General features: G+C 55.4%; 1 protein-coding gene across 9 annotated transcripts in view; it reads right to left on the reverse strand.

Moving 5' to 3' along the window:
* The window catches only part of ANO1 (anoctamin 1), a 208554-nt gene that overhangs the window by 76358 nt on the left and 108347 nt on the right, over positions 1-23849 (reverse strand). For 7 of the 9 annotated variants that reach the window (XM_064370260.1, XM_021669716.2, XM_021669715.2 and 4 more), the window contains exons 3-6: positions 19872-20204; positions 4678-4776; positions 3704-3855; positions 2036-2090 (exon numbers count right to left, since the gene is read on the reverse strand). In XM_064370260.1, the coding sequence (XP_064226330.1) occupies positions 2036-2090; positions 3704-3855; positions 4678-4776; positions 19872-20204 (639 nt within the window). Of the gene's footprint in view, positions 1-2035; positions 2091-3703; positions 3856-4677; positions 4777-19817; positions 20205-23849 lie in introns of all 9 variants that reach the window. The other 2 variants (XM_064370262.1, XM_064370261.1) reach the window with 1 other exon arrangement.

A 23849-nucleotide genomic window follows, 5' to 3' on the forward strand; every position in this document is an offset into this window, starting at 1 on the left:
CGAGCCCTGCTGCAGGGATCCCACCCCGGGTGCGTGCCCCTTGGCTAGTGAAATGTCTCGTTCGGTGGCCTCGGCAGCTCCGGCTCAGGAGTCCGTCTGCCTGGACCTGGGTGCCAGATCTGCCCTTTGCAGCTGTGCGATTTTGGACCAATGACATCGCCACCCCCTGCCTCAGTTTTTCTATGTGTAAACTGGGGTAAGAACAACTGGTCTTGCTGCACAGATGTGCATTGCAGAGCACACAGATCCTGCCTCCAGTCTCTCGGGCAAGGCCGGCGTCCTTCCAGTGCCCCCCAAGCCCAGGGGTTCCAAGCTCTTCCCCTTCACCTCCGTGGGACCCACCCGTCCAATAACCCCGGCTGCCTCTCTCACTTTCCAAACCCACTCCTGCAGCCACAGGGCCTCTGCCCTGGTTGGTCTTTCTCCCAGAAACATGTGTCCCCTTTAGATTGGAATAGCTCCAGTGTCCCTTTAACATCCCGGCCCTAAAGCCACCACCCTCCCGGTGGCTCTGTCTTCTAGCTCGGCCTGCCCCTCCCCACCTGCCGGATTAGAAATGTGCTCAGCGCCTCTTTCCTCGCACCAGGCTTGGGCTCACAGCAGGTGCCCAACACATCCCTGCTGAATGAAGGAAGGAATCACCCACTCAGCTGCTCTCAATGGCTCCCCCCCATCATCCCTCAGATATAATCGGTCCTGACCTTGCTGATTCTCCTGTAACCACCTCCTCCCTTCCACGCACAGCTGTGGCTCCCATTCATGACCACTGCCATGAGCCCTCCTCCACCAGTCATCTGGCCTCCCACAGCTGGCCTCTAGCAGTGATCCTTCTAGAACAGATCTGATCACACCCTCAACTGTACTCCACAACCTTCTATGGCTCCCCAGTGCCTACAGGCCAAAAGTCTAAGACCCAAGACAAGCACAGTGGGCCCATCACTATGAAGCACTGCTGGTCTCTGACTCCCACCCACTTGTACACTGGGCCACCCCAGTGCCAGGACAGAGTGAACGGTGTGGAGGAGAGGAGTGGGGAAGGGCTGTCACTCCTCCACACCTTTGCTTAGAACCTCAGCCAACCCTGCATGCTGTTGGATTTTGATGACTATTAGGCCTGACTAACCAAGGCCAACACTATGAACTGTCAGTTTCTTTGGAGCACGTTGGCCATTTAGGAACCGGCTTCCGGGGTCTCTAGGAGAAAGTGCCCTTCCTCCCCGCCCCAGATCTGCCTGTCCCAGCAGTGGCTCAGAACCCCCCGTGCTGGTGTGACCTGCACCGCCCTGCTGCTGGCTGCCTGCCAGTCTCAGGTGGTGGCCATGAGGAGCAGTCGTCTGGACAAGGTCACCTGGGCTGCCTCCTCCCAGCCCTCTGTCTCTGCCCGGCCAGGCTGGGCTTTCTGGGTAGGGAAGAGAGAACACGGCAGCAGTTTGGCTGCCAGGTTCATTTCTTGTTTCGATAGAAGTTGGGTCCTGAGCCAGGCACAGCCCCAGCTTGGCTGGTGGACAGGTTGGCGGCCGACGGATAAACACAAAGCCAGTGCCTCGAGTAGGGCAGGGTGGCCTGGTCAGAATTCGAACCTCAGTTGGCTCCTCTAGAAAAGGCCTGGGAAGAGATCCTAACCCACGCGCCTTCGCCTCCCCCACCCCTTCCCTCCTGCCCCCAACTCCCTGCTCCAAAAGCCCCCAGTTGTGGACTGATGGTCAGGCCCACACAACCCCACCACGAGGAGGTGAGGAGGCTCTGAGGCACGTGCTGGGAGCTGCACCGACGTCTGAAATCACTCCGGGGGGCTGGTTTCCCTCCTGCTTTCCCAAGCTCTGTGCTTACTCCCTTCCTCCAAGCTGCCCCGGCCTGGGGCATGGCCATCCCCTGGGCCCCTCGCTGCCCTCTCCCTTTCATTATTCTAATTATTTCTGTCACAGACAATTAGAGCCAGCTTCTACCCGGAGGAGTTTCACCAAAATGAAATTATCATCTGCTTCCCCAGGGCCACCTTGCCGGTGAGCCGTTTCCAGGCGCATGCGATACTTACAATCGTGCTCCGGGTTTTGCTGTCGAAAAAGGAATCCTTATCAGACAGGTCAAATCTGTGGAAATACGGGAAGGAAATAAGATACGGTTCAGTTCTCTGGGTTTCAAGGCCCGGGGAAACCACACTGTCCCCATTAGCGGTGACCCTGAAATGGACGGAACTCTGTCCGCACGCCAGGTATGACCCGTCCACCCCCGGGCCTTCGGGATGGTCTGTTTTACCGCCCCTGCACCTGGGCGAGGTCTGAGACCCACACAGGTGGGAAGTGACCTGAGAGGCAAGTATGGTCAGACCCCTCAACCCCCAACCGCCATCCCCCACCCCCCAACCCCCATCCACCATCCCCATCCCCCACAGCCCCCACAGGTCCCCGGAAGATCCCGGCTTCCTTTTGATGACATCTTCAGCAGGCAGTTTTTAAAGCCTCTGCTTCAACAAGGCGGGGGACGGGGGCGGTATCACCGCCACCATGAGACAGTTCCAACCTTGATAACAGACTCCCTGGACTTCTAATGGTTTGGGTCCTGATGGGCCGCACAAGGATTGCCTGAGGCTTCCTGAGGGTGGAGGGGTGTCTTGAACACACTCCCTGCTCTCCAAGGCACTTGGGGAAGAGCTGGGGAGGGCAGCTGGGCAGCTTCTATCTCCATGGGGCCTGGAGGTGAGCCCAGCCCTGGTCAGGCAACGGGGCTGACGGAGGTGGCTCAGGGCAGAGACGGGGGAGGTGGGCAGGGGTTCTGGAAGGAGGGCAGTTTCCTCTAGTGCCCTGAGCTCCCATTCTGGAGCTGGAGGAGAGGGCTGGGCTTGGGGGTGCTTCCTTCTCTCCAGGGGAACGCCCTGTCCCCTCTAGGAATTAGGACCTGGTAAATGCATCCACTGCCGCTCATGGCTCCACCCCTCCTACATTAACAAGCAAGGACCCCTGTGGGCTGGGGCACCTGTTCGTCCTCCCTGTCCATTCTTCCAGGCCCCCGACCCCGGGAGGACCACTGTCCAGGAGACCTCCTGCCCCCTAGAGCTTCCATCCAAAGTCCCTCTGGGTTCCCATGGCTCAAGCTTTCTATTCCCGCCTCTGCCCACGCTCCAGCTCTGCCAGTGAGGCCAGCAGAGGCCTTGCAGTCACTGCTGACCCAGGTGGCTACGCCCTACCGCCCCTCGGGAGCGGGGGAGGAGGGAAGGTTCCAGAATAGGCATAGCCCTGCCAGGCAAGCCAGCTGGCGGTGAGTCCCTGGGGCCTCAGGCCTCCCGCCTGGGGATGCTTTTCAATTTCTGCCACAAGGAGTGAGACTTCCTCGGGCTCAAGGCTGCCTGGGCTGCAGGAGGTCTGGGTAACCAGACCCAGGGTGCGGGAGGGACGGCGGGATAGGGGAGGGGTGGCTGGGGAGGGGGGAGGCATATCCAGACCAGTGCTTTGGGGTTCTCACTCAGGCTGAAGAAGTTTTTCCTGTGTCACCAAGCAGGACAAGATGCTGTGGCCCCCTAACTCCTCAGATAACAGGGACCTTGGAAATCATTTCCACGGCCTCTTCTGGGTTCAGCTACCACAGAGCTCTTACAATAATATGCTCTTCTTTGGGGGACAGAGAATCAGCCCGCATTTCTCATGCCAGAGGGTTAAATCCCCACACACAGGACCCTTTGGGGAGCAGGATGGGGGTCCCCACTTACAGATGCTGCTTCTCTCGGGAGAAGGGATAGGAGAGTATCTTCATCGTCTGGGGTCTGTGGTCAGCCACTTTGGGCTGGATGGGGTCTGTGATTTTCTGGAGCACAGAGCTGATTTTTTTCAGGAGGCCACGGGTCTCATTAATGTGGTACATCTGCAGATAAGACAAGGGACTGGAAATATGTCACCCTGCTGGACTGTGATCCGTGTCTGTCCTCAGATGGTCAGAGAACGATCCCACCCCGTGCAATGGCACATCCTGCGAGCAGAGTGCCTGGGTGGGCCTGAATGTCCCCCACCCCCCGCCCACGCCATGAAAGCCTGGGGTTTCAGGAGCGCCCAGCCAAAAGCACAATTATAATGCATTCCAGAGAATTTCCCCCACACTTTACTTCTGCTTCACAAGAGGCAATCCAAGTGGTCTCTGAGGACGAGAGAAGCCGAAGGCTGATTTACTGCCTAGCACGGCTTCACCCTTCTGCCCGCCAAAGTAAATACGGACTCCACGCTAAGCTTCTGGGAATACACTGTCAAACTGCCTTTTAGATACAAAGTTTTCACAGATTAAAAAGAAAAATCCCAGTAAGCCGGAAAATGTAATTAAAATGAATCTGATAAACTGAGACACCACAATCACAATCGCCAGGGCTCCAAGTGTAACTGTGTTGGCAGTTACAGTAAATTCCCAGGGCGGAGAGGTGGGCTCCTCCACCTGCACCATCTCTTGGTGGGGTTTGCTCTGGGGTCTCTAAAGACCACCCGGGGCTGGGTCACATTCACCACGGTCAGGACCCCGGAGCCTGGGGGCCTTGTCACATCAAGCCTCTTTGTCCTCCCAGGGGTAGCCTTGAAGCCCGCTGGGCTTTTTAATAAAACTCAGGGCCACCAGGTAGGTATGCTTCATGTGACCCAGGCAGGCATTCAAGTGACGTCGAGACTTGACGATACATTTCGGAGCAGAACCATCAACACCAACCTTCTTCGTCGGCATCTTCAGCTTCAGAAACTCCGCCTCTCTGCACAGCACATTCCAGGGGGCGTGGATCTTCACAAACCCAACTCCATGGATTTTAGTCTAGGTAGAGAAGGAAAGCTCTGGGTCAGGGTGGGTGGATCTGTGTGGAAACCCACCTCAGTCTCCATGTGTGACCGCAGTTCATCGAGCAGCTGCTGTGCATGGCTTCTTTCACTGCGGCCTCATTCCAGGTTGGCGGCACTTTGAGGTGCTGCTAGAATCCCTTTTTTGCAGAAGGTGGGAGGGAGTGCAGGGGGTTACGGGGGCTCCCCCAGATCACACGGGAACCTTTAAGAGCCAGGAGGGTCTAGAGGAGGGTCCCCAGGGGTACAGACTCCAAAGCACCGGGGAAGTTCTCAGAAGGGTTTAGCCGAGGGCCCCAAAGCAGCCCAGGCCGCAAAAGAAAACCTTTCAAGACGCAGAGCCCAGGTCCCCGACCTCCACCTGGGATCACTCAGGGACCTGTGAGTCCCTGAGCAGTGCTGAAGAGGGTCCCCCTCTGGGTCTCTTCCCGCTGTGGGTCAGGGCCACACCTCTGCCTGCTCCGGGTCCACTCCCCGGGGTCCCTTGTATCTGCACTGACTTTGTCCTAAAGAGAATGGGCAGCCTGGTGCAGAGGCTTGAAGATAGGCCCGAGTTCAAAACTCCCTCCCGAAACAGCTGCAAGCTTGGCCAAGTCACCTCTCTCTGGTCCTGAATGACAATAGTGAGTAGGGCTGTCTAGGATGCGGCATGAGCCAGGGGCTTCATGGGAGCCCACTCCATCAACTGTCACGGCAGCTTGATGAGAACACTGAGGCTGGGGGAGATGAAGTCGCCACAGCCCATGGTCCTGCTGCCAGCAGAGTGGAGCTGTGTTCAAACACAGGCAGTGTTGCCCGGACTCCCCACTTTTTTTTTTGAGACAGAGTTTCACTCTTATTGCTCAGGCTGGAGCACAGAGGCGCCATCTAGGCTCACCGCAACCTCTACTTCCCGGGCTCAAGTGATTCTCCTGCTTCAGCCTCCTGAGTAGCTGGGATTACAGGCATGTGCCACCATGCCTGGTTAATTTTTGTATTTTTGGTAGAGACGGGGTTTCTCCATGTTGGTCAGGCTGGTCTTGAACTGCTGACCTCAGGTGAACCACCTGCCTCGGCCTCCCAAAGTTCTGGGATTACAGATGTGAGCCACCATGCCCGGCCTCCCACTCTTAATTGGGGATCAGATGCAAGATGCCCCCAACATCTCCAGCTTTCCCTCTTCCCTCTGGATGTCAGTTTAAGAGAGTCCCTTTACCAAACGAGCAGCATCTATGCAGCCACAACATATTTCCCATCAAAGACACACGTCACATCGATGGGCCTTTCTGTCACCCTGAGACCACTCCGCTGCCCAAGGTGCTGATATAACAAGAAGCAAAACAGCGCTGTGCCTCCCTGAGCCAGAGCTGCCTATGGGTAGTGGGGGCCTCATCCCCCATGGCTTGGGGGTCAGGCTGCAGCTTCCAGACTGAGGTCCCATCTGCCTCTTTCCTTTCCACAATTCTGAGACTTAAAGGAACAGACAGGAAGTCTTGGCAAAAAGGGATGAGCCAGGGGGAGGAAGAGCAAGTGCCAGCCGGGACCCCATCCATCTGCTCTGGGTGCAGAGCAACCAGCTGCAGGCTCGGGGCCTGACCTTGCTTCTGGGTCCCCTTGCCGACGACAGGCTGAGTGTGTAACACAAGTACATAGGTTCATTGTAGCTTGTGGACAAAAAGCAAAAACTTGTCCCCAAGTGACAATGAAGCCAAAGTCACCTGGGGATGAGTTTTTTTTTTTTTAATCATTTTTTGTTTTTTTGAGACGGAGTCTCGCTCTGTCGCCCAAGCTCATCTCAGTGATGAGATGTCATCTCAGCTCACTGCAACCTCCAACTTCTGGATTCACCATGTTGGCCAGGCTGCTCTCCATCTCCCGACCTCAGGCGATCCGCCCGCCTCTGCCTCCCAAAGTGTACTTGGGGATGAGTTTTAAGTAAACAAAATCTGAAATGGTTCCAGTAAATGCACCCAGCGAGAGCCTTGGTGGAAGCCCGTGAATGCGACAGTCCCAGGGACCCAGGCGAAGCTTCCAGGTCCAGCAGAGAGAGTTAAAGGAGGAGCCCCAGCACCTCAGGTGACCCGCCGAGGAAGGGAGGCGCTCCTTGATGTCCCAGCTTCATCCCATGCTTCTTCCTGATCCGACCGAAAAGCAAATGCCTATGGGGTGAAACCTGTCTGGCCCCTCCTCCCGAAGCCACCCATGGTGGCTTATGCTAACGGCCAGGCCCACGGCTACATCCACGAGGCCTGCCCTACGCCATCCTCTCCCCAGCACCACTGCTCAGGCCTCGGCTGTGCTGCCCTGCTGTCCACAGCAGGCTCAGAGCAGCCACTCCGCATGTATTTATGGAAAGAATGAATGAAGAACAATCATACAGTAATAGTAACAGTCGTGTTGATGGAGGCTGACGGTTACGGGCTAGTCCCTGCTGCATACATGCCGTGGGTATCAATTCATTTAATCCTCACCACAAGACTGTGAGGCGGGTTCAGTCTCGTTCTCATTTCGCAGCTGGGGAAACTGAGGCCCTGAGGTGTGTGCCATGCTAACCATTGTGGGAGCCTTGTGTGGCTGCTGTAATATGTGACCCCAAAGTGGGCGGGTTAAAACTACAGAGGTTTATTGTCCTTCAGCACTGGAGGCCTGAGGTCCACAAAGTGTCTCCAGGGCCGCGTTCCCTCCGAAGGCCCTAGGAGAGGATCCTTCCTGCCTCTTCCAGCTTCTGGGGGCTCCTGGCGTTCCCTGGCTGTGGCCACGTCGCTCCAGCTGCTGCTCCTCGGTGGCATGGCCTCCTCTCCTCGCTGTGTCTGGAATCTCCCTCTGCCAGTCTCTGCTATCGGATTTATGGGCCACCCTAAATCCACGATGATCTCATCCAGAAATGTTTAACTTCGTTCCCTCTGCAAAGACCCTTCTTCTAAACAAGGCCATGTTTGCATGCTCCTGGCGCCTGTGGATCGGGGCCACCGCTCACCCCCTGCTCCCGCCCTGAAGCTGCAGGTTGGGGTTCAGGGTGGTTGGTTTTGTGCAGGGGCCTGTCCCAGTGGTTAGGGGAGCAGAAGCGTGGACCCAGGAGTGCAGGCTTGAGGCTGCTTCAGAGAGACAGCAGGACCAGGCCACCCCAGGCACGGTGATTGGACAATGTGGGGTGTGAAGACCCTTGCGGGGAGCCCAGGGCGGAAGGACGTAAGGTGTGGGCTTGGGCTCCCTCTGAAAACTGACGATCTCAGCGTGAACTGGAGGAGGTAGCGCCAGGGGCTCCGTCAAGACGAGCCCAGACCTTTCTGCGGCCCTCGAGAGGCAGATTGAGTGGACACTGTGTTTAGAGGCCTGGGACGGGGTGGCCTGGGCTGGAATCCTGCCCTGGCCCTATGTGGTTTCCTCAAAGTGACTTAACTTCTCTGAACCTCCATGTCCTCATCACAAACTGGTCATTACAAGACTTGTTTCCCAGCAGGGGAGCCTCTGGTGCTCTCAGCAGCCCTGGTCCAGCTGAGTCCCTGCCTGCGTAAGCATGGACTCCTTCGGCCAAGAAGCTTGAAGCTGCCTCCTCAGCGTTGAGGGGCCACGGAAGGCACTGAGGCTGGAGAGGTGGTGGTCTTCCATCCTGGTGACCCACAGGAGCAGTGCCGACTCCATGGGGCACCTCTGAGTCACGAGAAAAGACAGCCCACGTGCGGGAGAGCCTGTCTTTTCCTGTTACAGACACAGATTTATTTCTGGGCTCTGCTCACTCGCACGCAAAGACCCAAAATATATTCCTCTGAGTCCATGAAGATTTCTGCACGGTGGTAAAGGAGCCGGTGCCTGCTGCTGGCCGCCCTGGGAAAACATGCACCCCTGTTTACGAGAGCAACGAGGTCCCTCCCAGGAAACATCTGGCAGGATTTGGGAAAGGGGTCATGGGACCAGTTTGGGGAAAAACACGTGGAATGCTTGAAAGCATGGTGCCCGGCCTGACCACAGCCTGTCCCCAGCAGAAGGACACTGGGAGAGACAGCTGTATCCCCTTTGCCCCCAGCCGGCGCTCTGAGGAGTGTGTTCTGCCCCAACTCTGGCCCCTCAAGCTGGGGTCTTTTTTTTTTTTTTTTTTTTGAGACGGAGTTTTGCTCTTGTTGCCCAGGCTGGAGTGAAATGGTGTGATCTCAACTTACCACAACCTCCACCTTGGCCTCCTGAGTAGCTGGGATTACAGGCATCTTCCACCACGTCTGGCTAATTTTGTATGTTTAGTAGAGACGGGTTTCTCCATGTTGGTCAGGCTAGTCTCGAACTCCTAACCTCAGATGATCCGCCCGCCTCGGCCTCCCAAAGTGCTGGGATTACAGGCGTGAACCACCGTGCCCGGGCAAGCTGGGGTCTTTGAGGTTCATGAGCCTACTGGGCTGAGAGCCACAGACCACAGGGCTCTGTGAGGGGACAGAGTCAGGTCCCCCAAATAGCCCTCAGTCAGAGGGGGCAGAAGATGCTCACCTCGGTGCAGAGACTAACAGCGTGGGCTGAGACCTCCCTCCGAGCGCAGCCCAAAAGAGCTCTGACCTCCCTGGAATTGCTTCCGGCATTTTTGTTTCAGAAGGAAGAAGAAAATCACAAACAGGAAGGACAAGTGAGTCCCCCGTGGAGGATACAGAGCGGGCAGGTTTGTTGAGGGGTCCCCGCTATGGTCCCGGTGGCCTGAGGGCCTAGACCCTCTGTGGCCCTGCGGACTTTCATCATCCGATCGTGGCCACGCACGTGACTCCCTGCAGCTGGAGCGTGGGCTCAAAATTGCCAGAAGATTTGAAAGTTTGCACCCCTAAAGATCAGACCTGTGTGGTTTTTGGGTTGCCCTTGGCTTCCTTCCACACCCACCCTGGTCCCACAGGCTGCTCCATACCCTGGAGGGCACTGTTCACTGTGGACGTCCGGCCCTTAATTAGGGGGTCGGGGTGCTGGAGGGCTGAAGCCTGAGGGTCAGGGTGCTACTGAGAGATGCTTCTCCAGACAGCATCTCCTGCGTCGCACAGGAACCACAGGTGTGTGCACCGCGGCCCAGGCCGCTGGGTCACTGGATGCAGGGGAAAGCGCAGGAGCCCCGTCGTCAGTGGGGTTGGCACCCGGAGGACCTCGAGCACCACAGAACACCTGGGCAAATCCCCATCTCTCTGTTCTCAGCATCCTCAACTACCAAGGAGGAGAACAGCCAGGCTGTGGGCCATGGTGCGGCCCCATCGGGAGGACACAGGCCTCTTCGAACCCTGTCTGTCCATGAGGACGTGGGGCTGCTGTGCTCTAACCCTCCTGCTGCCGGACTGGGGGCCAGACCCAAGGGGGTCACACTCTCTGCCATAAATAGGCTTTTGGGGCACGTGATGCCCAGTGCCGCATCCCTGGTCAGCCCTTCATGACCAGGCAAGTTTTCAGCAGCCCTGGCGTCTGCCACCTCTCCCCGTTGGCACCAGTTTCCAGCACGGATAGGAGCTGGAACACTGGGTCTGGAGCCAGGTTTATCTGTTTAGTTGACTGACGTGTCCCTAGCATGGACAACATCACTGGCCACAGAACAGGTGCTCAATGATAGCCACCGACCGAGGGAGAAGGAAGAGGGAAGGCGCCTGACTCTACAAAGTGCCTACTGTGCGCAGTCAAGGACGGCCCTGCCTTTCAGACTCCATCCACCTTCTCTCCGACCTTTTGGTAGCTGTCAGTGTGTCCACATCAGTAAACAAGGATGGAGGGCAGGGAAGGCCTGGAGCCCCTCGTCCCAGGCCCACGAGCAGTACACACGGAGGGGGATCTGAGCCTGACCTTGACCCTGCAAAGCTCACTCCTACCCTCCACCCGCACGGCTCCAGAGGGCACACGGGCAGGACGGCAGATGCTCTCAGTCCCTGGGCACGGGTCTGCGTGGAGAGGTCATCGCCCATACACTGGCGTTTCCCACGCTGCGGTTACTGCTGAGCACGTCCTCGCTGCACAGGAAGACCTGGCTCCCATGGCTCAGACGCCGCTATGAAGTACAGTTGGAGGGCTGTCTCTGGAGCAGTGCACCCCACGTCATCGTGACATGGTCTCCAGACTGGAGTCTCAGGCGAGCTGAGGACCAAGGAATGCAGCTCCGTGGGTGAATCCGGCGCCCCTGCTCTTTCCTGAGCATGGGGCAGGGACTGGGCCGTGGGCAACTTTAACTCAGCCCTCGCCACGGGGTCTGGCCCTAGGCCTGCTCGGTGATGTCTTGTTAAAGAAATAAACGGTGGGTAAGTCAGCACATACCGTTTCACATTCCTGCTTCTGCTGAAGGTGGTGTATGGCTCAGATCAACCTCCCAGGATGCACAGTAAAGAATGCATCACAAGAGAAGAAACGAGACACGGTCTGGAAAGCGGTCCCCAGTCTTTTTGGCAGCAGGGACTGGGATCATGGATAGCAATTTTTCCACAGGATGGTGCTGGGGTGGGTGATGCTGTCTCCTAGGCTGGATTGCAGTGGCGTGATCTTGGTTCACTGCAGCCTCTGCCTCCCGGGTTCCAGCAATTCTCCTGCCTCAGCCTCCCAAATAGCTGGGACTATAGACACATGCCACCAGGCCTGGCTAATTTTTCTATTTTTAGTAGAGATGGGGTTTCACCACGTTGGCCAGGCTGGTGTCGAACTCCTGACTTCAGGTGATCTGCCTGCCTCAGCCTCCCTAGGTGCTGGGATGACAGGCGTGAGCCACTGCGCCCGGCCGAAACTGTTCCACTGTGATCATCAGGCATTAGATTCTCACAAGGAGCACACAGTATAGACCCCTCGACTGCGCCGTTCCCGACAGGGTTTGCGCTCCCCTGAGAATCACATGTCGCTGCTGATCTGGCAGGAGGCAGAGGTCAGGAGGGAATGCTCGCCCGTCCCTCATCTCCTGCTGTGTGGCCCACTTCCTAAAAGACCACAAACCGACATGGGAGCCCAGCAGAGCAGGAGGAGAGAAAGGGAAGGAAAAGGAGGAATGGAGCCCACCCCGAGAAGCTCTGGCCCCTACAGCCACAGCGCCTGCGAGGGCCCGGGCGCCTCGGACTGTGGCTTTGGTTCAAGGCAGTTCCCATCTACAATGCTGTAAACCTTTCTGGACAAGGTCACCTTCATCCCAGGCTTTGGGAAACCCCACAGATGATAAGAGGTCAAAGACTAGCAGACGAGAGAACCAGACCCACCCCCACCAGGACAAGAGACAGCCCTGGGAGGAGAACCAGCTGAAGCGACCGAGGTAGAAATCAGCCCACTCAGCTTGGGATTAGCAAAGGATGAGCTGGGTAATAAATCAGCTCTGCTCACCTCGTTTAAAGACGTAAACCTCAAGATAGAAAAGATCCACAAAGGACAGGAAACTATTAAAACATGACACGGCTGACTTGGAAAAGAACCAAATAGAACTCCTAGAAATAAAAGAGATCGTAAAAAGAATGAAAACCTCAACAGACATGTTGGGAAACGCTCAACCCCTCCAAAGACAGGGAGACGCAAGGGGCTGGTGCAGGGCGCTGCTGGTGAGCGGCTCCGGCAGGGGTGAGGGGAGCCCTGATCTGCAGCATCGGCCGATTCCTGTGGTGTAAAGACCACACTGTGGCTGATTTCAAGCCAGCAACGGGTAACAACCAACTTGCAGAATTGCAGGACATGACTCCAGCACACCATGGGCCTGGACACAGATGAGGACCTCAGAACTGCAGCCAGAATGGCAATGATTTCACCCCAGCGGCTGAGATGCACCCGAGCAGAGCTGTGCAGTGATGGTCCTGGGGTCACTTTAAAAACCAGAATTTAATAAAAGGTCCAGAATTCACTTTATTTATTGTTTGAGACAGAGTCTCACTCTGTCACCCAGGCTGGAGTGCAGTGGCACGATCTTAGCTCATTGCAACCTCCGCCTCCCGGGTTCAAGCAATTCTCCTGCCTCAGCCTTCCGATTAGCTAGGACTACAGGCATCTATCACCACGCCTGGCTAATTTTGGTATTTTTAGTACAGGTGGGGTTTCGCCATGTTGGCCAGGCTGGTCTCGAACTCCTGACCTCAGGTGATCGACCCTCCTCGGTCTCCCAAAGTGCTGGGATTACAGGCGTGAGCCACGGCGCCCAGACCGGAATTCACTTTAAAATAAATATGTTTCCATGAAACCAAGATAAGCCTAAAGAAAATCAGGCAGTGGACCAGGCACAGTGGCTCACTCCTGTAATCCTGGCACTTTGGGAGGCCGAGGCAGGTAAATCACCTGAGGTCAGGAGTTCGAAACCAGCCAACCAACATGGAGAAACCCCATCTCCACTAAAAATACAAAAACTAGCCGGGCGTGGTGGCACATGTCTGTAATCCTGGCCACTTGGAAAGATGCGGCAGGAGAATCGCTTGAACCCGGGAGGCAGAGATTGTGCCATTGCACTCCAACCTGGGCAACAAGAGCAAAAGCTCCATCTCAAAAAAAAAAAAGAAAGAAAAAAAGAAAATCAAGCAGTGATAAAAAGTCATCCTCAACTGAAGACTGGGGAGGCATAAAATCTTTAGGGGCCAAAGAAATCTTTAACAGTGGAATTAAGAGCGGAGAAATCGCTTCAGGACTAGACTGGAGGTCCTTACATCCCACTGTGCAAGAGGCCCATTCTTCCTTCCCAGGGACAGGGAAAGGGGACTGTAAGCTTTAGGGCAAAGAGCCTGTGGGTGAGGTCAGGGCCAGGTTCAAAGGCCAGAGGTGCCACTCTCAGGTCAGGATGGCATTTCTGCCCCACCTACTCACGGTTCTGGTAGGAAGCCCACACAGGTTGGGAACTGACCAGTCACATGAGCACGTTTATCAATTTTATTTGTGCTGAGGAGCTGGGATTAGACCTGAGACGCCTCAAATTCCAAGCCCTACCCCCGATGCTCGAATCTGTGAGGGTCTCTCCCCAGCCCTGCCAGTGCCCAGGAACTGCTGACAGTGACCACAGCCCAAGGACTGCCTCCCACACCAGCCCACATCCACAAGGCCCCCATGGGAAATGGTGAGAAGTGGCTGCCCCTCCCTGTCCTGAGGCCACCACCCTTCCTGGTCACCTGGCGGCGGACAGGGGTGAGGTGTCCACAGGCAGGGAGACCCTTCTCTTCTGAGGGGGACTTGTGGTTCCCCTCTGGCGGGAGCAGGGTCAGGCCCTGGGAGCGGTGAGGAGTGGGCTCTGTCCCAGGCCTGCGGTTGAGGGGCGTTTACGGCCAGCGCTGGCCAGCTCTGTCCCTGTGCGGGCTCCAGGATTAACTTTCTTAACTCTCTCCACGAGGAAGGTCACATGGTCACCTCCATTTTACAGATGGGGACGTTGAGACCCAGAGAGGGGAAGCCACTTGCCCAGGGTTGCTCAGCCACGAAGTGGTTGATCTGGGCCCACGTCCATGTACCTGGCTCTCAGGGGGGCTGAGCGGGGTCTGAACCCACACTTGGAGCTCAGAGGCTGCGTCTCCACCCCCGATGCATCCAGCCAGGGGCTTTGTCTAAAAGCAGCAGTGTTTCTCCCATGGAGTTCACCCTCACTTGCTTTTCAAAAGCAGCATCCATGAAGATGGGGAACAGATGCTGCAGGCGCGGCCCCGCCTGCCACGGGGATGCATGCGGAGAGCCAGGGTGAGCCAGCGGGGTGCAGGCTTGAGCCCTGGGCAGCGGCATGAAAGCAAACAGACTTTTATAGGGTTCCAGCGTCCGCGGCCTTCACAGGACCTACCAAAGCCTGGGTCAGGTTCAACATCAGGGCAGTGGGGGCCTCAGCCACCCCCGCAGCACACACAGCCAAGATTTCAGTGTGTGGTGTTCTCCGCAGTGACCCCACAAACATAAATAACGTCCAGCAGGCTTTGAGGCTGGGCTTCAAAAAGGCTAAGGGGTCTTAGTTGCAAGAAAACATGTTGGGACAAAACAATCTTCTTTTGTCCCTTTAATGAGAACCCTGGAAGCTGACCATGGCTGTCAAAGGGGCAGAGAGAGAGGAGGAGGGAGAGGAAAAGAGATGGAGAGACAGAGTGGGAGGGAGAGGGAAAGAGATGGAGAGACAGAGTGGGAGGGAGAGGGAAAGAGATGGAGAGACAGAGTGGGAGGGAAAGGGAAAGAGATGGAGAGACAGAGGGGGAGGGAGAAGGAAAGAGATGGAGAGACAGAGGGGGAGGGAGAGGGAAAGAGATGGAGAAGGAGCGGGGAGGGAGAGGGAAAGAGATGGAGAGACGGGGAGGGAGAGGGAAAGAGATGGAGAGACGGGGAGGGAGAGGGAAAGAGATGGAGAGACGGGGAGGGAGAGGGAAAGAGATGGAGAGACGGGGAGGGAGAGGGAAAGAGATGGAGAGACGGGGAGGGAGAGGGAAAGAGATGGAGAGACGGGGAGGGAGAGGGAAAGAGATGGAGAGACAGGGAGGGAGAGGGAAAGAGATGGAGAGACAGAGGGGGAGGGAGAAGGAAAGAGATGGAGAAGGAGCGGGGAGGGAGAGGGAAAGAGATGGAGAGACAGGGAGGGAGAGGGAAAGAGATGGAGAGACAGAGGGGGAGGGAGAGGGAAGAGATGGAGAAGGAGGGGGTAGGGAGAGGGAAAGAGATGGAGAGGGAAGGGGGAGGGAGAAGGAGAGAGACAGAGAGAGGGAGAGAGAGCGAAAGTGAGGGAGGGGTAGAGTGAAAAAGAGGGAGGCAGGAAGAGAGAGACAGGGGAATAAAGGAGAGAGAGAGAAGGGAGAGAGACTTAGAGGAAAAGAGAAAGAAGGACAGAGACAGACAGAAGTGAGAGAGAGAGAGAGAGACAGAGGCAGAGATGAAAAAGAGGTGAGGAGGAGGAGAGATATGAAGAGAGGGAGACAGAGTGAGAGAGAGAATGGGGAGAGAGGGAGCAAGAGGGAGGGAGAGGGGAGAGACTCCTGAAGCGCTGGACCCTGCCTCGGGGCCCTTCTCTCTTCCTGCCCTTTCCTGCCCTGTGGAGCCATCCTGGGACCTCTGAGCCCCTCCTGTAAACCCACGTTGAAAGCCGCCCTGTGATCTAAGCGCCCCTGCCTTCTTGACCCACCCAGGTCTCTCTGGGACACGGCTTCGCCCTCCGCTGGCTCTTGGCTCACTGGAGTTGGTGCAGGCTCTGGGGTGTCACACACTGCACCAGGGCTCGTGTGGATGCTGGGGTCTTGCTCTGAGGAGGCCTCTCCTAATTTGCGTCAAAGGCCCTTCCCACACTCCTCACACCTCAAAGCACGGTTTGGGTAGGACTGGCGCCTCAGCCGCCCAGGAGCTGGGTCCCCCAGATCAGCGAGCCAGAGCCTGCATTTTGACAACCCTGGGGGTTCCTGTGTGCCTCCTGGACCCTGCAGCGAGGCAGACCAGGACAAGGCTGGAGGCTGTCACTCTCTCAGACCATCCCACCTGCCCTGGCCCTCGGCCATGACCCTGCCCTATGCTGCTACCCTCCAGCTCCAGCCTGCCCCGTCCAAGGCAGCCCACTCTGGATTACCTGCCCTGTGCAGCATCTCAGCTACTGGAATGGGCTGAAAGGTGTCCACTACAAAGACAGATCAAGTCCTAACTCCTGGAGCCTATCAGTGTGAATCGCACTTGGAAACAGGGGCTTGCAGATGTAATGGAGTTCAGATAAAGGCGTAGGGGTGGGCCCTAAGTAGAATGACTGGTGTCCTTACAAGAAGGGGACACACAGAGACACACAACAGAGAGGGCCGAGTGACCACCAAGGCTGACATTAGAGTGATACAGCCACTAGCCAAGAACACCTGGAGACCCAGGAGCTGGGAGAGGCAGGAAGGATCCTCTCCTGGAGGCTTCAGAGGGAGCACAGCCCTGCTGGCACCTTGATCCTAAACTCGCTATGACAGCATCCATTTGTGTGATTTTAAGCCCCCAGTCTGTGGCCCTTTGCTATGGCAGGTGCAGGGCATGACATAGCTGTTACCAGGTCTCCAAGAACTGCCCCATTGTGCACTCAGCCAGGCCCGTCGTCCAGGTCACTCTGAGATGTCTCGACACAATGAACCTCCCGACTCGGTGAGGACGCACACACGGGGGCTGGGGGCTGCTCACAGATGTGTGGGGCTCACAACACACTTCGTCCAGGAGCAACACAGAGTGTCACTCCCACGGGCACCCCAGGAACAAAGGCCAGGTCACAGCTGCACAGCTGGTGACCTCCGAGAGGCTGCCTGTCCTGGCCACAGCAGACGGTCCTGGAGGTGGCTGGCACCCCCCAGGGGACCCTCTTGCTCATCTATCCCCCTGTCTCTCCCTCCAGGTCCGCTTCTGCCTCCACCTCCGCATCCAACCTTCAGAGCAGGATTCTCAACTGGGAGTGGTTTGCCCCCACGAACACTGGCAATGTGTGGGGATATTCCTTGTTTGTTTTCGCAACTCGGGGTGGGGGGTGGGTGGTGCCACTGGCCAGGCAAAGGCCGGGAATGCTGTTAAATATCACCTGCTTCAAAGCAACCAGTCTTCATTTTGGGGGAGGGCTTCATGGAGCGTGTATCTGATAGACTGCAGATCTTTCTCCCCAGGAAAGCTCACATAAGCCCTGAATTTTGCTTCCAATTGGGTAAGATTGTGCAACTGTGCTCTCTTGGAGGCAATCTTGTTTCCAAAATTGCAAATCCTTTGCTCCTTGTAATCCGAGCACACCTCCGGGAAAGGTTCATTCCCAAGAGTGCCTCTTCCCCCTGAAATGAACACGGCCGCAGCTCTGTCTGCTAACCACGCTGGCAGGGGCCGGCACACACCTCAGACGCTGCAGGAGCCCAAGCAACCTTTTAATAGATCTGGCTCTGCCCGTCTCCAGGAGAGCATGGAAAGCAACAGGCCGCCCAAACCATGGCTCCTTCCAACAGCCCTGGGGGCTGGTGCAGCTCAGATGAGAGCTCCGGGGTTTCCAGGAAGCCCTCATAAAGCAGTTTATGATTTGAGAGGCTCCAGCAGGGATGTGGGAACATCTCAACTTCAGCCCTTTGAAAACCTGAACAAACGTGTCTACCCTGCAATCGTGGTTTCATCTTAAACATGGCCAGGTCAACTGCTGAAAAGCCTCTTTTAGCTCTTGAGCCAAATTACCATTGAAATGTTGGGGTCATTTCACTGGTAAAAAGTAGATCATTTTGGTGACAGCAACCAATGTCTTTATGTTTAGTTTTTTATTTCAAAGTCATGATAAAGAAGAAGAAACGTTTAAAAATATATTTATGAGATCGTATTTAACGAGAAAGGGTCTTTTCTCGCCCTGACTGCTGCTGTAATACACGATACAATATCAGCCAAGAACCTGCCGCAGGCCAGACTCTGAATTAAGCACTTTGCAAAGGTTACTTATGATCACTCAGTGATGCAAATACTCTTGCTATCTCCATTTTACAAATGGGAAAACTGAGGCCCAGCCTTTCCACCAGGATGAAGTGGGGAGTCTGGGATCTGGCATAAGTCAGTCAGAATGACCAGACCCCAGAAGGTTCTGTGGAGCATAAGACCTCAGAGTCGTAGTCAGGAAGGAAGGGCGGGGCTGGAGTGTCAGCCCCTTGGGGAACAGATGAGATGCAAGGACCACGGAGCTCAAAACCCAGCTCCCTCAGCGTCACCTCCCAGAGAGCGGCCTCGGCCCCCAAGCTTCCTTGGTCTCTTGTGCCCCTGATGGAGCCGATTCCTTCCTTCAGTTGTAAGTTGACATGCTGAAACAAACCCTGGATAGTAGCCGTATTGCTCTGAAAGCCACAGGACTGCCGGGAGGGACCACGCGAAAACCCAGCAGGAATTGACCGCTCACCTCTCTAACACAAAGTCGGGCAGGACACGGTTCCCTTGCAAGCCTCTGTTCCCCAGCTGCTGCCCCCAAAGCCAGGGAGAAAGCCTCTGAATCTTTGTCGGGATCAAATTTTTGCTTCCTGAACATCAAAATTTGGAAGGCCCCTGCCACAGCCTTGAAACTCCAAAGACACCCATCTGGGTGGCAAAACTCACAATCTCCTGCCAGGAGAAGGTGAAAGGAAATGCAGACAGATGTCCCAGGTTAAACAAGACCCCCTGACTCACTAGCTCAGGGTCCAGGGAGGCCCCACGGAGCATGTTGGCTCGTTTTCAGGGAAAGCGATATCTACTTGTCACAAAACAGAGGTTCCCTAATTAAGCTGCTTTTTGGTCTAAATACACCAAAGACATTCTTATCACCGGACCAAAAGCATCTGCCATGTAAGGACACGGCGGTGCCTGTGGATGAAATATCAAACCAACGCTACCTTTCATTTTCGGCATCCTAAGTTAACTTGCTGACGACTTTTCCTGCTTTCCGTGTGTTTTAGAGACTTTGCTGATTCTCAGTTAATCTGCACAGTGATGGCTCTGCAGGCTGGGGCCCTTCCCCCAATATTCATGGAAGGAAGGGCTCCCATGCACAGAGGTTAAGATGTCAGCCGTGGAGCACATAGCAGCCCCAGGCTGAAGGAAGCACCGCTGTGCCAGGGCCGCTAAAGTCATTCTCTCTGCACACAGCTGCACCCTTAGCCTCACAGCAGCCAGGCACACAAGGTGTTCTCTCTCTAAATCTTTCTCCTAGGAAGATTCACAGGCTTTGCTAGGGAGAGGGCTCCAGAACACCGTGTTACAGAGCCACGGACTTCCGAGCACCAGGGACGCCCAGCGCTCAGCCAGACCCACTCCTTACTCTACAGATGGGAAACTGAGGCCCAGAGAGGGGCCGATGCCATCCAGGAAGACTCCCAGGAGAGCTTCGTCCTCCCTCTCCCTGATCGGCAAATCTTCCCAGGAAAGGAGCTGACCAGAAGCAGGAAACGCTGTGACCCCGAGGTCGTGGCTGCGAAGGCCAGCCCCTCTCCCAGAGCAGCTGTGGCCAGAGGAGGGGTTCGGGGCACCCCAGCACTGTTTAAAAGCAATTTCTACCCCACCTGAACAAGAGCGGTGTTCACTCCTGAAGGAGGTATTCACTGCTCATCAGTCACCAGGGTGCCAAGCCACACACGGCTCCCCCAGAAGACCTCCTGGTCTTCTTTAAGAACAGCTTAAAGCTAAAACAAGATACCAGCCTCACACCTTCTGAATATGAAAGCAGCCCCCCCACAAGCCGGCGCGCAAGGAGATAGTTACGTCCTCGTCCCGCTCCAGCTCCAGGCCAGCCTCCAGCAGGTTGCCCTCGTACTCCTCCCTGCGGAAACGCTTGTCGTCCTCGTGGTAGTCCACGGGGGGCTCGGCCGAGCCTGCGTCCAGCGGTGTCCCCTTGCCCGGCAGGGGGTGGTCCTGCTTGAGGCTGCGAGCCCCAAAGGGGGTGTCGCTGTGCTGCACCCTCCTGGCCAGGGTCCGGCTGCCCGAGGGCCTCTTGTGATGGTACACCAGGATGTAGTCCACCTTGCGCCGGCCGTCCCGGAAGTACAGGCCATACCTGCACTTGGCGTCAGGGTCCACAGACAGGGAGTTCAGCAGCTGCGGAAGAAAAGAGACGCCATTCACCATCGGGTGCTCCTGACGGGCCTTCGGAGGGTTCCGGCTCCCTGCCCGGCCTCACTCCTCACTCACTCACTCAGTCACTCACTCAGTCACTCAGTCACTCACTCAGTCACTCACTCAGTCACTCAGTCACTCAGTCACTCACTCAGTCACTCACTCACTCAGTCACTCACTCAGTCACTCACTCAGTCACTCACTCACTCAGTCACTCACTCAGTCACTCAGTCACTCAGTCACTCACTCAGTCACTCAGTCACTCACTCACTCAGTCACTCACTCACTCAGTCACTCAGTCACTCACTCACTCAGTCACTCACTCAGTCACTCACTTAGTCACTCAGTCACTCAGTCACTCAGTCACTCACTCACTCACGCAGTAACTCACTCACTCACTCACTCACTCAGTCACTCACTCAGTCACTCAGTCAGTCACTCAGTCACCCACTCAGTCACTCAGTCACTCACTCAGTCACTCACTCAGTCAGTCACTTACTCAGTCACTCAGTCACTCACCCAGTAACTCACTCACTCACCGAGTCACTCACTCACTCAGTCACTCACTCACTCAGTCACTCACTCAGTCACTCACTCACTCACCCACTCACTCATTCAGTCACTCAGTCACTCACTCACTCAGTCACACACTCACTCACTCAGTCACTCACTCACTCACTCAGTCACTCACTCAGTCAGTCACTCAGTCACCCAGTAACTCACTCACTCACTCACTCACTCAGTCACTCACTCACTCACTCAGTCACACACTCACTCAGTCACTCAGTCACTCACTCAGTCACTCAGTCACTCACTCAGTCACTCACTCACTCAGTCACTCACTCAGTCACTCAGTTACTCACTCACTCAGTCACTCACTCACTCACTCACTCAGTCACACACTCACTCAGTCACTCAGTCACTCACTCAGTCACTCACTCACTCACTCACTCACTCAGTCACTCACTGAATCAGTCACTCACTCAGTCACTCACTCACTCACTCACTCACTCACCCACTCACTCACTCACTCAGTCAGTCACTCACTCACTCACTCAGTCACTCAGTCACTCACTCAGTCACTCACTCAGTCACTCAGTCACTCACTCAGTCACTCAGTCACTCACTCAGTCACTCACTCACTCACTCACTCACCCACTCACTCACTCATTCAGTCAGTCACTCACTCACTCACTCAGTCACTCACTCAGTCACTCACTCAGTCACTCAGTCACTCAGTCACTCACTCACTCACTCACTCACTCAGTCACTCACTCACTCAGTCACTCACTCAGTCACTCACTCACTCACTCACTCACTCACTCAGTCACTCACTGAATCAGTCACTCACTCAGTCACTCACTCACTCACTCACTCACTCACCCACTCACTCACTCATTCAGTCAGTCACTCACTCACTCACTCAGTCACCCACTCACTCACTCATTCAGTCACTCACTCAGTCACTCAGTCACTCACTCAGTCACTCACTCACTCACTCACTCACTCACTCACTCACCCACTCACTCACTCATTCAGTCAGTCACTCACTCACTCACTCAGTCACTCACTCAGTCACTCACTCAGTCACTCAGTCACTCAGTCACTCACTCACTCACTCACTCACTCATTCACTCAGTCACTCAGTCAGTCACTCACTCAGTCACTCACTCAGTCACTCACTCAGTCACTCACTCAGTCACTCACTCAGTCACTCACTCACTCAGTCACTCACTCATTCACTCAGTCACTCAGTCAGTCACTCACTCAGTCACCCACTCACTCACTCATTCAGTCACTCACTCAGTCAGTCACTCACTCAGTCACTCACTCACTCAGTCACTCACTCACTCACTCACTCACTCAGTCACTCACTCAGTCACTCACTCACTCAGTCATTCACTCACTCAGTCACTCACTCACTCAGTCACTCACTCAGTCACTCAGTCACTCAGTCAGTCACTCACTCACTCAGTCACTCAGTCACTCACTCAGTCACTCACTCACTCACTCAGTCGCTCACTCAGTCACTCAGTCACTCACCCACTCACTCCTCACTCACTCACTCACTCACTCACCCACTCCTCACTCACCCACTCCTCACTCACCCACTCACTCCTCACTCACCCACTCACTCCTCACTCACTCCTCATTCACTCACCCACTCACTCCTCACTCACCCACTCACTCCTCACTCACTCACCCACTCACTCACCCACTCCTCACGCACTCCTCACTCACTCACCCACTCACTCCTCACTCACCGACTCACTCCTCACTCACTCACCCACTCACCCACTCACTCACCCACTCCTCACTCACTCCTCACTCACCCACTCACTCCTCACTCACCCCTCACTCACCCACTCACTCCTCACTGACTCACCCACTCACTCCTCACTCACTCATTCACTCACTGACTCAGTCACTCAGTCACTCACTCAGTCATTCACTCACTCACTCATCACTCACTCACTCAGTCACTTGTTCAACAAACAGTCCCTGAGCCTCCTCCACAGGAGAGACGCCGTCCTAGGGCTGAGATACACCTGGGACCACAGCAGCAGACGCTGCCTTCAGGGAGCTGAGCTTCGAGAAGGAGGTATTCACTGCTAATCATTCACCAGGGTGCCAAGCCACACACTGGTCCCCCAGAAGACTTCCTGGTCTACAGAACTAGAACAGGCTGGGTGTCAGGAACCTCTCTGGCTGCTGGCAAAAAGCTATGGTAGGCCGAGTGAGGTGGCTCATGCCTGGAGTCACAGCCCTTTGGGAGGCTGAGGTGGGCGGATCACAAGGTAAGGAGTTCGAGACCAGCCTGGCCTATATGGTGAAATCCACACTTCTACTAAAAATACAAAAATTAGCTGGGAGTGGTGGCGGGCACCTGTAACCCCAGCTACTTGGGAGGCTGAGGCAGGAGAATCGCTTGAACCAGGAGGCAGAGGTTGCAGTGAGCCGAGGTCATGCCACTGCACTGCAGCCTGGGTGATAGAATGAGACTCTCTCTCTCAAAAAAAAAAGCTATGGTAAGGGGTGGTTAATGGGTACAAAAAAAATGAGAAGAAATAAGACCTGATAAGACCTAGTATTTGATAGTACAACAGAGGAACTATAATCAATAATAATTTAATGAGCGTGGGCAAATAACTAAATGAGCGTAACTGGATTCTTTGTAACACACAGGATAAATGCTTGAGGTGAGAGATACCCAATTTTCCATGATGTGATCATTACGTATGGCATACCTGTACCAAGATATCTCATGTACCCCACAAATACATACACCCACTATGTATCCACCAAAATTAAAAATTAACAAGCAAGCAAAAAATCCCCCAACGACATCAAAAGCTATGGCAAAAGCTACCAAGTGAATGAGGTTCCCCGTGCGCATGGGTAGGGGCTGAGGCAGAGCGGAGCTCAGGTTTTGTAAGTGCAAACCTCAATCTCTGATGGCCAGAGTCGGGGCAGTGCCACGTCAAGGTGGCCACAGGGCCACTAACTAGTTGGGTGTCCAGAGGTGAGGCTTTCGTGTCTTAGTCTGGGCTTTCCCCCAACAGAGCCTGAGTAGAGCCAGGGGTGCCAGTGTTTTACTGGGGAGGTGATCTCAAGGTGTCAGAGGAG

The sequence above is a fragment of the Aotus nancymaae genome, unplaced genomic scaffold, assembly GCF_030222135.1.
Source record: "Aotus nancymaae isolate 86718 unplaced genomic scaffold, 86718_ANA_hifiasm-v0.15.2.pri h1tg000106l, whole genome shotgun sequence".
Lineage (NCBI taxonomy): Eukaryota > Metazoa > Chordata > Mammalia > Primates > Aotidae > Aotus > Aotus nancymaae.